Source organism: Urocitellus parryii, chromosome 14, assembly GCF_045843805.1.
Source record: "Urocitellus parryii isolate mUroPar1 chromosome 14, mUroPar1.hap1, whole genome shotgun sequence".
Taxonomy (NCBI): Eukaryota; Metazoa; Chordata; class Mammalia; order Rodentia; family Sciuridae; genus Urocitellus; species Urocitellus parryii.
In genome coordinates, this window is record NC_135544.1 from 24172947 (window position 1) to 24189865 (window position 16919).

General features: G+C 35.4%; 1 protein-coding gene across 1 annotated transcript in view; it reads right to left on the reverse strand.

Moving 5' to 3' along the window:
• Fgl1 (fibrinogen like 1) overlaps nt 1-16485 on the reverse strand; it is a 34127-nt gene extending 17642 nt beyond the window's left edge. The window contains exons 1-2 of the mRNA XM_026389478.2: nt 16421-16485; nt 2744-2823 (exon numbers count right to left, since the gene is read on the reverse strand). Of these exons, the coding sequence (XP_026245263.2) occupies nt 2744-2815 (72 nt within the window). The 5' untranslated portion in view covers nt 2816-2823; nt 16421-16485. The remainder of the gene's footprint in view (nt 1-2743; nt 2824-16420) is intronic.
• Between the last annotated feature and the right edge of the window lie 434 nt (nt 16486-16919).

The window sequence follows — 16919 nt, forward strand, 5'->3', positions numbered from 1 at the left end:
TGGCTTATGCTACTCCTGAACTCAAGAATGAAATCATGTAATCAGAATGACTATGCTAAGAGATTTATAGTTGTTGTCTCATTCAGTCCTCTTGACAATTCCATGAGGTAGGAATGGACTCAATTCTGATCAGAAGACTTCCTCATGAAAGCCCAGAAGGTAAAAGAACTCTGGACTTCTCAGCTCAAGGAACATTTCTCCATCTCTGCAGGAAACCACCTAAACAGTAAAGTGTTTTATAGCAGTTACTCCTATCATTTAACTAACAGTAAAGTGCTTATGGAAGTTAATTTTATCGGTAGTATGTTATTCCCCATAAAAAATGAGGTTTTCAAATGGCCTTTTGGTATAAATGCGTTTTTAAATATAATTTCATGCTTATATTCTGATGACATATGGTTACCTTTGTAAGGGTTGCTGATTTAGACTCATATAGCAGAGTAGCCCACCCTGTTGGAAATTCTATTGGAACCACTTTAACTTTTTGTTTTAGTCTTTATTTTTCTTTCTGCTGCTTCAAAATGGCATGGAAAGAGCCTGGATTGGTTCAGTTACGTCATTTATCTTCTCTTGAAAGGCCAATAACCCAAGAAATGTGTAAGAGTGGACAAGTCTATAAGCTACGCTCCTTTTTTCACTTTTATTTATTTATCTTTTTTGGTTCATAATAATAAAAGAATGCAATGTATCACATTCTAGTTCAGACCTCAGTACCTCTCCTTCCCCTTCACTTTTCCCACCCCCTGCTCCCTTCCCATTATTAATCTTTCTGCCATTTACCTATAGTTTTTTTAAAAAATTAACTTGTTGTGTATATATACACAATGGTGAGATTCACTGTGGCATATTCACGTATGTACATAGGAAAGTTATGTCAAGAGTCATTCCATTGTCTTTCCTTTCCCGTCCCCACCCCTTCCCTTTAAGCTTTCTTCTATTGTGACAGCAGACTGAGCAGAGCTCTTTCAAGATAAAGCAAATGTGGTAGGTGAATTGGGAAAGAGAATTGCTGAGGTGGGTCTCCTAGGAAGAACTACTGAGGCCAAGACCCTGCAATAAAGACCCTTGAATACTCAATTCTGGGAAAGCCTCTGGGAGAATGGAAAGAGACTCGAGATAATTGTTTGCCATTTTCCCATTTCACCTCAACACCTCTCTCTATTTGTAGCTCATGTCATGATCTCTTCTGCTAATTAAAAATGTTTACTTCTCTAGGGAGGGTGCATGGAGGCAGGAAAGATGGTGGAATGAGATGGACATTGTGTCCCTAGGTACCCATGGTACAACTCTACATCGTGTACAACCATAGAAATGTGAAGTTGTGCTGCAATTGTGTACCATGAATCAAAATGCATCCTGCTATCATACATACCTAATTAAAATTAATTAATTAATTTAATAATGTTTACTTCTCAAAAACTGTGAATTTTTTTCTTTTTTTCTTTTTTTTTTTTTTGGTACCCGAGACTGAACCCAGTAGGGCTTAACCACTGAGCCACATCTTGAGCCCTTTTTTTTTAATATCTTATTAAGAGACAGGGTCTTATTAAGTTACTCAGGGCCTCCCTAAATTGCTGAGGCTTGCTTTGAACAATCCTCCTGCCTCCGCCTCCAGAGCTGCTGGGATTATAGGCGTGCACCACCACGCCTGGCAGAAATTGTGAATTCCAATATATAATCGCCCTATGCTACTTTTACACAGATAATTTCCTAAAACATTCCAATGTGGTCAGATAAATTTCCTAATTTACATTTGCTAATTTCCTGTCCTACATACTTTTTCCATAAATAGGATCTCCTATGTTCGAGGCCCTCTGACAGGCAGGCAGAACAGGATGATTAAATGTTTTATTGAGTAAAGGAAAGAGTTACACTGTCTTCCTGAGAAGGGTTATAAATTCAGTTTACAAATTTCAGGAGGACAGAAATTCAGCCTCCAAAAAAAAAAAAAAAAAAAAAAGATAGCAATGGAGAATCCATGATAAAGGCCTTTCCTTAGCTCTAGGTCCAGGTCACTAAATTTCTCCCCTTTTTCTAGAATTATTTCCTATTTGCTCTTGGTACTGTGTCCTATCACACTTTGATTTATCCTGAGAGTTATTTGCTTAGCCCCTTGAGTCACACAAGCTAAAAAATGAAGAACAAGAACATTTCATGGTGTCTCCATCTCTTGTCACTTACAGTAAAGGTAAATTGTTTGTGATATTGTTAAATAGAGTGCACTACATAATTTAACAATAGCTGAAGGGATTAAGGCCAAGGATGTTCAATCTTTATGAGACTGCATATAGGGGTTTAGTAAGCTTATTTAAAACTTAGGAGTCTTCTTTTTCCCTGAAATTTGAGTAAACAAGTATTTTGTCCTTTTTGACTCACAAAAGGAAGACACAAGTTTATCGTAATTACTTTTAAATAATCCAGGTAGCCTACACTAATAGTGTTCAGTGTTAGAAATTCCAAGGGCAATTCTAATTACTGTAGCCAGTTTTAAATTCTTAATATTAAACAAGGAAATAACCCAGTGAATTAAAAATATTTACTTACTTGTTGTAAATACTGATTTTTACTTCACAAATTTTTTTAAGTAAGTGCTACCTATATGCCAGGTACTTCCACAAAACTCATGTGTCCCCTTACCCTTATTTAACTTTTTTCAGTAACCAGTTTACTACAAGTTTTCTGTAAAATAAAAGAAAATCCAGGTCAAAGTAGACTTTACAATCAGTTTTCACAGTAAACTTACCCAGCCTTCCCTGCCCATTATCAGAGTAGTGGTGACAAGAAAGAAGCTGAATATCTTCATCATTTTCCCCATTGAAATAACTGAAAGAACAAAAAGAATTTTGCAAAGTGTTCAACTTCAAATTTTTCATGAGATCAGAACTGAATTCAGGTAGCTCCAAGAGGTTGGCTGCAGCTCCAGGACATCCCTAATCTAGAGTAGGCTTGGAAAGTCTCCAGGACTTCCCACCACACAAAAGGAATCACAGTGTACTTAAAGTACATTGAACCTATTCAGTAACACTAATATAAAAGGAATGGGAGCTTCTTTAGGTGTCCTGATATGTTGCTTGGATGACAGTATAGAAAAGTCACAAGCTCAGTAAACAGATCTGGGACCATATTTTGGCTGAGATAACTTCCTTGTTGTAGAACCATAGGCAATTTACTAAATGCTCCTGATCTATAAGTTGGAAATAATAATTGTTCCTACTTTATAGGGCTGTGAAAATTTTGAGAGAATATTTTTAGATAGCTGGCATATGATAAGTGATAAATAAATGGTAATTCATTTTGCATATTGACGTTCTTGTATTTTTATTTTGTTTTTTATTTATTTTTAATTTTTTTAGTTGTAGATAGACACAATATCTTTATTCTTATTTATTAATGTGGTACCGAGGATTGAAGCCAGGGCCTCACACATGTGAGGCAAGCTATTTACTGCCGAGCTACAACCCCAGCCTTGTATTTTAACATTTAAAATTTTTTTTTTAGTTGTAGATGGACATAACTTTGATTATTTATTTATTTATTTTTATGTGGTGCTGAGGATCGAACACAGTGCCTCACATGTGCTAGGCAAGTGTTCTATCACTGAGCCACAACCCCAGGCCCAAGTCTTTGTATTTTTAAAGGAAGAAAGTTATAACAAGTAGAAAGTGATATTCATTGCTTTTCTCAATGTTTTAATGGATGGGAAAGAAGCCAAGATAATATAAACATTAAAGTCTTCTTTAATGTGGAGGAAAATTAATTTTAACACTATTTGAGCATTTTTTTCCCCAGTGCTGGGAGGATTGAACCCAGGGGTACTTACCACTGAGCTACATCTTCAGCCCTTTTTATTTTATATTTTGAGTCAAGGTCTCACTAAATTGCTGAGGCTAGCCTTGAATTTATGATCCTTCTGCCTCAGCCTCCTGAATTGCTAGGATTACAGGCAAGCATGTCACCATGCCTAGCTTAAGATGATATTTAAAATCAATCTTAAAGTTGCAAGTCTTGTTGAAAATTTTTAATTATCCTAATAAAAGTTTCTGTGTGCTGCCACAAATCTGAGGTTTCATAAATTTTAGAAGCAAAGAAGCCTATAAGAGCAGAAAATTCCTGCATATTCTTCAAGCAAATTTTATACCTATGGTTTCCGATTAAAAAGAATTGTTATAAATTGAAATATTTACTTGTTAGCCCATCTTTATTCTTTTAGAACCCATGACCACTACTTCTTTCCATAAATTGCTTTCTTTACTTTTATGTAATTAAGGAAGTGGTTCCTACATTTTACTACTCACTACGATCACTTGGGAAGCTTAAAATATCCATATCTAAGGATTAAATCCAATGTGTAAAGGTGGCAATTTTTGGGCTGGGGATGTGGCTCAAGCGGTAGCACGCTCTCCTGGCATGCGTGCGGCCCGGGTTCGATCCTCAGCACCACATACAAACAAAGATGTTGTGTCCGCCGAGAACTGAAAAATAAATATTAAAAAAATTCTCTCTCTTTAAAAAAAAAAGGTGGTAATTTTTTGCAAAGTTTAGGAATCAGTGATTTAAGCATTTAAAGCAAATTTTTAAAAAATCTATGCCAACCATGTAGGTAGTTCTCAGTCCTCCTGGGGCCAGCAACCAACCAACCAACCAGCAACAATAACAATAAAAACCCAGTTACAAAATGGGAGGGCTATCATTTTAATTCAGTGAAAAAATAAAAAAGAACACTTTGAGAAACATTATAAAATATAATGTGAATTTTTAGAATATGTGAAACTATGCATTTTAGAGTTATAAAAAGTCTGCTAGACATAATTATAAAATATCCTTTTCTTTCTTTTTCTTTTTTTGGCAGTACTAAAGTTTAAAACCAAGAGCACTTTATCCTTAAGCTATATCCCCAACCCTTTTTATTTTGAAACAAATTCTTGCTTCATTGCCATGGCTGGCCTTGAACTTGTGATCCTCCTGCCTCAGCCTCCCCACTTGATGGGATTACAGGTGTGTGTATATGCAGCTCTGCCTGGCATAACTCTACAATTTGACTTCAAACATTTGTGCCTCTGTTTTTTACAACCTACCTAGAACTGTGCCATCTGTTATACAAGCATTGTGCTACTTCATCTTCAAATAATTCTATAAGACAGGTTCGTCCAGATGAATAGATCAGAAAGATTAAGTCACTTTATTGAGATTGCCCAACTGGAATACGGAAGGCCCAGGCACCTAATCAGCATTTTATGGGAACTTCCTCACTCTGCTCTTGGTACATACAGGGTTGCTAGTGGTCCTGAGACTTGGCCTTCTGCAGTGAACATCACTCTGTCACTCCTGAACATGGCTTTGACTTATTTGTTCCTGAATCCTATGTGCCTCCAAAAAAAAAAAAAAGAAAAATGTTAGGTTAACTTAGCCAGAGGAGACAGCTGCATAAAAGCAGAAGCAGACCTAGGAAATGGTAGTGTTAGCAAGAGCTTATTTATTGATCATCAGTTACTGGCTTAGCACTATATTAATGTGAAAAATAAAGCATAGTTGCCTAAGTGAGGTAATAGTTTGGAAAAGAAATGAAAATAAATATTACAAAGGAAATTAAAGACTATAAATTAAGTACACATGAAACCATGTGTATTGGAGGGTTTTCCCTTATTTTTTAATTGGTGCATTTCAATTATACATAATGGTAGAATTCACTGGAAACTATATCTATTTGTAAAACTAAACTTTTCCATACAACCCCTCAAGGCAAAATTAATTACTTCCTCCACCGTGATCCCATAATACTACATTCACAGACTAGCATACCACTTGCTCACTCAGTAGACACTGTTTATATGCCTTCTATATTCTAGGCCTTGAGCCAGGTGATGGAATTATTATTTGGCTAGTGTGTTATTTGTCTTTCTCTATTTCCCGTGGATCCTTAAAATAAGATTTTTGAAGGCAATAGTCATATCACACTGTTATACCCACAACATTTAACTCATTGTGGTGATCCCTGTAAAAGTTTAGTAGATGCCTCATCAGAAATTATTCCCCAGTTAGCAAAAACCTTTCCAGAGGGGAAAATGTGATCTTCTTGCCATAAAACTGGTGTGCTTATACTGACCATTTTATACATATTTCTTCCTCTACGGGAAAACAAGGGGTTAAGTGTATATTGGAAAACAAGCCTGGGGATGGGCTGTAGCTCAGTGTTAGAGCGCTTGCCTAGCATTCATGAGGCACCGGGTTTGATCCTCAGCACCCTGTAAAAGTAGACAAATAAAATAAAGGCATGTGTCCATCTACAACTACAAAGAAAAAATAAAAAGAAGAAGCCTGAAGATGGAGGTGGGGACTTATTATTTTTCTTTTTCACAAAATCCCACTAGCAAAGGAGTAACCAAAAAAAAAAAAACATGAAAGAAAGAAACCAACAAGTTGAAGTGAAAGGGAGAAAAGACACCAGGTGTGCCATGTCAACAAGCTGGCAGATGAGAAAAATCCTGTGGGGGAGTTGGCAGAGCTGTTGCAGCTGGGGACAGCAGGAGACTCAAGCCTACACTCCAGAACTGGGGCAGGATGGGAGACACCAGCTGGCTTAGAAGGCGGAGTGAGGCTGGGAGGACACCAGATCCTCACCTGAATCTTGAGCAGCCAGGTGCATGCTGCTTATCCCGTGCCACCAGAATATGGAAGGGTTACTTTCTATCGAGGTTGAACCAGAGAAGCGCCAGGTAGGGTAATGGCAGGAGCGCTGGAGGAAAGCAGAGGGACAAGGTTCTAAAAGTTGAGACCCCTCCCAGGTTACTTCTGTTCTCCAGCCAGGCAACTCTAAAATCCTCCATGGTTACTCAGGCCAGAGCTGCCTCTCTGGAAGAGCTGAACAGCCCCCTTTGAAAAGCTCTTCAGAGACTGACAATGGGGGATTCTCCAACAAAGGAGCCTTGACTTTGTTCCCCAAAGAAGCCCACCACTAGGCAAGCCTCATTTAGGCCCACAGGAAAGGTATAGATACAATATTTTGCTTATTTCGTTTTAATATTTTTAGTTGTAGATGGACACAATGCCTTTATTTTGTTTAGTTTTTTTTTTTTTGTTTGTTTGTTTGTTTTTGATGTGGTACTGGGAATCAAACCCAGTGTCTCATGCATGCTGGGCAAGCGCTCTACCACTGAGTCACAACTCCGGACCGTTGCTTATTTCTTTTATAGATGGGTTTATCTCTGAAGGTAATAACCTTCCTTCCTTCCTCCCTCCCTCCCTCCCTCCTTCCTTCCTTCCTTCCTTCCTCACTTTCTTTCTAGTGCTGAGAATTGAACCCAAGGCTTTATGAATGCTAAGCATACCAGTGAGCTACACCCCCAGCCTTTAAATTCACTTTGTGAGAAATACCAAATTTCTATATCACAATCTGGGGCAGAAATCCATATAACAACAATTAGCTTATCATGAAAATATATATTATTATCATTATAATTTAACTCTTTTACCCAACAGTATGAACAAAATAACTAAAATGTATAGAAAGAGGTAAATGATTAGATGAACTCTAGATAGGGCAAAGGGGAGGAAGGGGAAAGGAGGAGGCATGGAGGTAGGAAAGATGGTGGAATGAGATGGATATCATTACCCTAAGTACATGTATAAAGACATGAGTGGAGTGGTGTATCTCTGTGTACAACCAGAGATATGAAAAATTGTGCTCTATATGTGTAATATGGATTGTAATGTATTCTACTGTCATATATAACAAATTAAAATCAAAACAATCTTTAAAAAAATAAAGAGGTAAAGTACTAAATAAATGAGACAACTAAACAGGCAAAGAAATTAGATAAAATATAAGAACACAAAATTACTCATATAGAAAAGCTCAAAGTCTCTATAGACTAATTTTTTGAAAAGTAAATATCCTTTTATACATTTGTACCTATAGTTTATAACAATTTAGGAGCACTCTGGTATTTCATTCTTTCTATTACCTTAGTAACTATTTTTCTTTAAAATTCAATCATGTATTGATAATCTACTTTATGCCAGGTGCTATGTGTACTAGATGCTTTTATATATAACTTATTAAATATACTTAATGACATTGAAATATTAGCTTGGATTAAAACAGGAAATACTAACTTTAATTGTGTCACTTAAAATGTTTTCTAGTGTGACTTCTTCTATGCTTTTATAGAGGATAGAGTGAGTTGAGAAGAGAATTGTAAAGAACAGAAGTCCAAAGCGATTGAGAACAAAAGATTATCAAATAGGTTTGCTGCCAATTGATATTTCCTAATTAATAAAATAATCTTTGAATTTTTTCTAGGTTACATTTTTTATTGTCATGAAAAGTATAATGATTTCCTCACAAATTATTCTATGGAGCCATCATTTAACACAGTAATGTCCTAAACTATGCATTTGCAGATGTTGAGGTCATATTCCAAATCTGCAAATTTTTGAGTTGAAATAAATATCCAACCAAAGATATATGATGTTGAAGCCAGATTTAAAGTTAGGTAGTCAGTGTAGTTAGGTAAATCGGGTCTAATACCGAGTGAAATCTAAAATGGAGGCCATGCTGGGAATGACTCAGGGAAAACAGGACAACTCATGGAATGTTAATAAAGGCCCTAGGCCAAAGTCCACCTGGAAGAAATGTTAATGAACATCCCCCAACAGATTTGAAGACAGCCCATCCCAAAGAAGTGTTAATGAAGCCCAGGATACAGCCCCCAACAGATTTGGAGATAGCCCATCCAAAGAAGTGTTAATGAACAGCAAACTTGACTCGGAAATGACCAGATTACTTCTTTGTCCCAAACCCTTCCCACCTACATTCCATCACCAAACCTATAAAAAGGGGAACACATTGCCCGCTAACTGGATTCCACCTTTTGGGTCCCCTTCTTCCTCCGGGAGAAGTCTTTTTCTTCTGTCCTTTAATAAATTTCTAATTTCTACTCTGGCCTTGCCTCGGCGTGCTTCTTTGGTGTTATTCTTCAACATCGGGGAGCAAGAACTCGTCACCGGTCAACAGCGGTAACAATGTTATAAGTAAAAACATTTGCATTTGAATCTGCAGGTGGTTTCATGTTTTTTTTTTTGCCTGCTCGTTCTAGGATGGATCTGTCATTACCACTGGTCCATCTATTAAGACTCATTTTCGAAGAAAGAGCCTGCAGAATATAATTATGGTCATTTACTTTAAATTTATGGAATGAAGACATTTCCACTCTCCAAATTGAGCATGGTCATCAAACACTATTATAGTAAGATTTATTTTTTTATAGCTTTAGCTAAATTGATGGTTTAATCTTGTTCATTTGGACATAATTATATACAATTAAAGACTAGCAAAATGCAACAAATCTCTAAAGATACATCTTCTTTCCTCTGTCAGAATGGAAGTCAGAAAAAAAGAAAGAAAAGAATCCAATCATTTGCAATGACTGCATTTCATAAATTACACTTGAAAAAGCAATTTAGGTTGTCAGTGTATCCACTGTTGTTTGTACTAAATATCAGTAGTTTTGTATTATATCTCATTGGAAACTTAAGACTGACTTTTCCTAAGAAAAGTAGAGATGATGGGTAGAGTTCTGAAAATCATCAAGAAGGAAGAGCTCTCTATGGGAGACTTGACCTGGTTGTTTATGAATAGGTATTTTCCTACTTGAATCATACAAGTTTTTCAAAGTTCATTTTTCTGCTACATTCTAAGGACTCTAAATTACCAATTCTTTTTCAAAATAGAAAAGACAAGTATTTTTAGACTTAATACTCTCATTAATTATCTCTATTACTATTTAATATTATGTCAAACTGCAATTTAAAAATTGTAATTTTAGCCAGTCATGGTGATGCATGCCTGTAATTCCAACAACTCAGGAGGCTGGGGCAAGAGGATCTCAAATTTAAGACCAGTTTTAGCAATTTAGCAAGACCCTTTCTCAAATGAAAAAAATAAAAGAAATGGGGATATGGCTCCATGGTAAAGTGCCCAGGGTTCAATCCCAGTAAACCCCTTCCCCAAAATTCTAATTTTAACAAGAAAAGTAAATCAGCATCCGTGTTATAAAAAACAAATGTAATTGAAAGCAGGAATTGAGCAGATATTTGTACATCAATATTCATTACAGCATGAATTATAACAGCAAAAATGTGGAAACACCCCAAATGTCCATTAACAGATGAATAGATAACTGGGTGTGGTGGCACACACCTGTAATCCTAGTGACTCTGGATGCTAATGCAGGAAAAATCACAAGTTCAACACCAGCCTCAGCAACTTAGTGAGACCCTGTCTCCAAATAAAAAATAAAAAGGGCTGAGAATGTAGCTCAGTGGTAAAGTGCTCCTGGGTTCAATCCCCAGTACCAAAAAAGAAAGAGAAAAGTCAAAATGATAAATCTTATGTTATATATATTCTACTACGAAAACTTCCCCCAAACAGTTATACTTGTGGGTTACCTTTTGCATCATCTAAAATTATCTAGCATATTTCAATATCTAAGTATCTGAACATATTTTATTCCTTATTCATTGTAACTAAATTTTTTAAAAAGACATTGAATAGTTTCAAGGGTTAGATCAGCTACAAATTGATAAGGATTTTATTAAGAAGTAATGCTATTCATTTAAACTGAATTATAACAAGAGAAGTATTTGAGAAGAAAAGATTAAGAAGAAAAACAATAATAGGAACAACTGAATTAGAATGAGAAAGTTTCAGCTTACATTCTTGAACTATTCTTAGTTCAAGTTTTTAAGAACTAGTGGATTCTAGCCTTTTCCTTTCTATCACCAGATAATCACTAACTTGGAGTAGGCTTTAGTATCTTCCTTCACAAAAGGAGAATAATATTTTAATAATAGCCCAGGAAAATTGCTGAGTGAGCCTTTGGGGACGGCTGCTGTACTCCCACAAAGATGACAAATAGTGTGCTTTGCTTGGGACATTATTTAGAAGAACATGAATTTGCTGACAGGTAGAATTCACTTCTACAAGACTGTAATATTACTTAAAATCAAAGGTCAACTGAGAGCTCACCTCCATCAGCCCAATACGCAGGTTGAAAAACTGAAATCAATCACCTGTATCATATTTGTTCCTAAGGATTACTAAACATGCTACCAATATGTAATTGGTCACTCCTTTATTTCATACTGCTCACAATGAAAATAAAGAAGTAAACAGAATTCTACCTAATGATTTCCCAAAGTCTGTGCAGCCTCCCGTTGCTAAAATATTCAGCAACAACCTGGTTTTATGTGAATACTGTATTCTATGTTAAAACATGTGCTATTTAAAATACATAAAAACAAACTGCTAATGGATAGACAATACCTGAAATCTCATGGTTCTTTTTTGGGGGGTACCAGGGATTGAACTCAGGGATACTCAAACACTGAGCCACATCCCCAGCCACATTTTGTATTTTATTTAGAGACAGGGTCTCAATGAGTTGCTTAGTGCCTCTCTTTTGCTGAGGCTGGCTTTGAACCTCACAGTCCTTCTGTCTCAGCCTCCCAAACTGCTGGGATTATAGGCATGTGCCACCAGGCCCAGCTAATCTTATGGTTCTTGCATAAACTAATCTTCAGAATGATTCTGGAAGCAAAATTACAACATTTACTTTTTACTAAATGCAGTTAAAATAGGTAAGCAAAGTAACTTTACCAAGCAATGACTCTACCTTCTCAACTTACAAAACAACATTCAACTGCTTTTCACCATCTCTGTTGCCACCTTCTGGTGTGAGTTAGCGTTGGAAGATTCCAATGTTTGTTCCCAAACAGTACATTTTTAAGAATTACACTGGGACAAGTCCAAACTATGCCTTTCCTAAGCAAACCAAGATATATGGTGACTCACATATGCTATGGTTTGCTATATATCCTCCAAATTCCATGTGTTGGAAACTAAATCCTCAAATCATATGCTAATGATATTTGGAGATAGAACCTTTGGAGGTGATTCGGTTATGAGGTCTCTAACCCTCCTGAATAGATTAATCCATTAATGGGTTATAAAGGGAATGGCTTTTTTGTGAAAGCTCTGTCTCACCACGTGATACCCTCTGCCATACCATGACTCAGCAGAAAGGTTCTTACCAGGTGCAGAGCTGATGCCAGGCCATGCTCTGGACTTCCCAGCCTCTGGAACTATAAATAAACCTCTCTTCTTTATAACTGACCCAGTCTGTGGTATTTACCACATAACAACAGAAAAGGAACTAACACATCCACCTCCACATACCTTTCCTACCACTCTCCCCTGACTCCCTATCATCTGGACACATTGGCCTCTTGGTCATTTCTCAGACACGCTAACATACACATACTCCTTGGAGCACTTGTACTGCTGTTCCCTCTGCCTCAAATGCTCTTCTAAACATTTCCATGATTTGCTGCATCATAGTCTTCAGGTCCTTGCTCAAATATTCCCTTCCATAGATATCTTCTGTGACTATCATATATAAAACACTCACTGTCCCCCCTGCACCCCACATCTCAGCTACAAGGCGTTAAGCTGCTCCTTAGCAGTTATCACCAATATAATGAAATATGGTGTGTGTTCCCACCTACCTCCTATCTACAATGTGAGTACCAGGAGGGGAGGGACTTGATCTATTTTATGTGCTGCTGTGTCCTAATGCTGGGTGAATAGTTAACTATTGCTGTGTTCATTTCTTAGGGCTGCTATAACAAATTATCACAAAATAGATGGCTTAAAACAACAGACATTTATTATCCCATAGTTCTGGAGAATAGAAGTTCAAAATTAAGAAGTTCAAAATCAGCAGTGCCATGCTTCTTCCAAAGTCTCTACGGAAAAAACTCTTGCCTTTTCTAGCTTCTGGTGGTTACCAACAATCCTTGATTTCCTTTGGCTTCTCTTCCTTCTGTGTAGTTCTTTGACGAAATTTCCCTCTTTATATAAGGATATGGGGTTTGGATTAGGATTAACGTTAATCCTTGACCTCATTTTAATTTGATCACATCCACAAAGATCTAATTTATAAATAAGATTACATTCACTGGTAATAGAAACTAGGATTGAACATATATGGGGGAGCATAATTCAACTCAGAATAGGTATTCAAAAAGTATTTGTTGAATGGATGAGAAGAAAATTTGCATGCCTAAATTAAAATTTTATAGTTTCTCACTAGAGATCAAATTATTGTGTGCTTATTCAATTTATTAGATATTCTTGTCATAGTCCCTCTATCTTCTCTACCTTTTAGTAATAACTAAGCACACTTAATAACCCATGCTGTTCAAAAATTGTTCAGGATTTGCAAATATGACATTTTGGTGTATGATAGCTTATTTTGGTTTTAAAAGAGACTTAGATTTATAAAATCCTGAAGGAAAATAGATAAATAAAAACTTAATACCCCTAATCTTCAAAATTTGTCTATTTCAATAGACTAAGGCAATTGTCATGAATATAATAAATTTTTAGGTGGGGCTGGGGTTATGGCTCAGTGGCGAAGTGCTTGCCTAGCACGTGTGAGGCACTGTGTTTAATCTTCAGCACCACATAAAAATAAATAAAGATAGTGTCTATTGACAACTAAAAAATTTTTTTTTAAAGTTTCAGCTTGATTCACATTTTCAGCTGGCAATAAATATATTTCTTGAGCAAAATTATAATAGATATGGGGTTGGGGATATAGCTTAGTGGCCGAGCACTTGCCTAGCATGTGTGAGGCATTGGGTTTGATCCTTAGCACCACATAAAAATAAATAAATAAAAAAAAGGCATTCTGTCCATCTCCAGCTACAATTTTTAAAAATTACAACAGATATGATATGCTGAAATTTTCAAAAAATCTCTTCTGGCCTTTAATTAAATTTAATTTCAAGATTTATGATAAAGTTCAAGTACTAAAAAGTAAACAACAACAACAAAAGTAACCCTTTGACTCTGTATAATAGAGATTTCTCACACATGTAATCAATTACATAATCATAAACATAGTCCTAGAAATTTTAAAGTTACAGGAAATAAGAAACAAGAAAAAATGTTTTTAAGTAATCAAAAATAAAAAATTAGGATGAAACACAGAAAGTATTTTTATAAAACATAAAGAGATTTTAGGCAGAAAGCATTATCCCATGAGGCTGGAACAAGATGTCAAAACATAATCACAGGAAGTGAGATCATCCATCCAGTCAGAGATCCTCAACACATGAGAAAATGAGGCTCTGAGAGGGGATATTACTTATTTAAAGAATGAAATAGCCAAGCGCGGGACACTCGCCTCTAATCCCAGAGGCTCAAGAGACTGAGGCAGGAGGACCAGGAGTTCAAAGCCAGCCTCAGCAACAGCGAGTCGCTAAGCAACTCAGTGAGACCCTGTCTCTAAATAAATACAAAATAGGGCTGGGGATGTGGCTTAGTTGTCAATTCTCATACCAAAAAAAAAAAAAAAAAAAAAGAAGAAGAAGAAAAAGAAGAGGAGGAGGAGGAGGAGGAAGAGGAAGAAGACGACTTTCATTAGGTGTACTTATATCATTTTTAGAGATTGGTATAAAAAATAGAATATAAAAAGTACTTATTTGGAACTTCAACTCAAATTGTTCTTGTGACTGAAAAGAACCAATGAGTTAATGCTGACCAGGCCTTTGATTGAAGGAACTGCTAAAAAAAGACAGTAGCAAACACTGTATCCTTTATTTCTTTTTCCTTCTCCTTTTTTAGGAATGGTACTGAGGATTGAATTCAGCATGCTTTACACAGAGCTGCACTCCCAGCCTTTTTAAAAAAATTTTGACACAGAGTCCTCCTGCCTTAGCCTCCCAAATTGCTGGAATTATAGGCCTGACAGCTGGCCCCTTTCTCTTATTTGATATTATATATTTTATAATGTATATAAATTTTATTTAGCATTAGACTTGATAGAAAATAAAAAGCTAATGAAAATGTTTATACAGGTCTCTGTCTCTTGGTGTCCTAAAATTTTCATCTCATTGCCATTAAAATTATTAAATATAGTTTGTCCCAGAGAAAAGAAGCAGCCCCTAGTCTGGTAGATGCTTAAACAATAAGGCATTTCAAAATGACATTATATATTTTTCAAAATCACTATATTAATTTTACTATCTTTAGAATAATCCCTGAGAGTTATCTTAAGTCCTCTAAAATTTCTCAGTGTCCTGCTTTATAATTCTAATTAACAATTAGCATGTGGAAAAAAATGTTTCTGTATTAGAAAATTTCCTTTGGAGGTTAAAGTGTAGTTCAGTAGTAGCATGCTTGCTTAGTGTGTGGAAAGCCCTGAGTTCAGTCTCAGCCCAGCAAAAATAAAGCTTGCTTTGAAAATCTGGTTTGCATAATTCTTTATAGTACACCATTATTTATTCTGCAAATCTCGCCTATAGTAAACCTGTAACAAAATATTCTGTTCTATACTATACAATTAGTTGAATTTCTTTTATAAGTTTTTTTGCTTTGAGCTGCTTAAAATTATAAATTACTATTAGAATTATTAAAATTATTATGAAACTAGAATCATTTTCAAATGGTCATTCTCTAATGGGCTATATTATTTGATATAAATTATTTTTAGGGGGTTGGGAGTGTAGCTTAGTGACAGAGTCCATGCTTAGCATGTGGGAGGCCCTGGGTTCAATCCCTAGTACCTAAATAAATAAAAATAGATAAATAAATTTAAGGCTACAAATTTTAATTCTTTCCCCACTTAACAATTAGTTAATTACACCATTAACTTGGAAGGCAAAAATGTTAAATTTGGAAATGAAAAATTCTATAGCTGCACATAATTTTTAAAAACACAATTACAAAGCAAAGTACATTAGTAACATAAAATTTCAAAAATGATGTTTTAAGTGGGCCATTATGAAAAGAAAGAAGGCAAAAGAAATAAGACAGAAGAGTTACTGAAGGAAGCATGTTTAATAAGTTAACATTCACAAATGAATGTAACCTTAATGTAAGACAGTTAAAAATTTACCCATAAACACAACCTTAGAGATCTTCTTAGGACATTTTCTTCTAAAATTTTCCTTTGTCTAAAAATGGAATATAATCATATCTTTGTTATTTATCTCAAGAATTTATGCTTGACTTAAGCCTTAAAAAACTAAAATTTAATTCCCAAATAGATGAAATAACATAAAACATTTGTGAAGTGAAAATTCTAATGTGATCTAGTTTATTTTTCATTTTAGATTGAAACTGCAAATCCTATCATTTACATCAAACTCCCATGATTCAAAATATAAAGAGAATGGAAAGAAGATATAATTCTCCATCTATTTTCTAGGGTGCATAATCTGCCTTCTTGCTAATCATCTGATTTCTTTCAAAAGCCAACGGTTATTTCTTGAGTTGTGGTAACTACCATACCTGTGAAATAAATTAACAATATTACAGTCACATAAAGAAGCACAGAGATATTAAATAACTTGCCTAAAGTCAGAAATGAGTCAGAGAAGACAGCTCAGGCTTGGTCCAGACACTCTGCCTCCTAGGATCCTTTAACTACGTTCAGAGTTTGTAATTTTTATCCATTATTTGATTAGAAATACAGAGAATGTTGATTCTGGCTTTCATCCAGAAACAACATGAAGAAATTGGTTTAACTGGAAGGAAAATTAAAAAAAAAAAAGATTTAAGGAAAATCCCAATACTCAGATATTTTCCATTTTTCTCTGTTTGTATGAGTTTTTATAAAAGATCCAATTCTATATCTTTATATTTTAACCTCTTATTTTTGTGCTCAGAGAATTTTTGTACGTTAGTGTAAATAATACTCAGTTGAAGATTAAGTAAAATCAAAGTTCAGCTTTATAGGGGTATTAATTTTTGCTTTATAGATCCTATGGATAATAAACCATGATCTGTACAGATATGAATAATATGAAATTTTAACTAAAATATGGAAAGAGGCCAAATTTTTCTTAGTTAT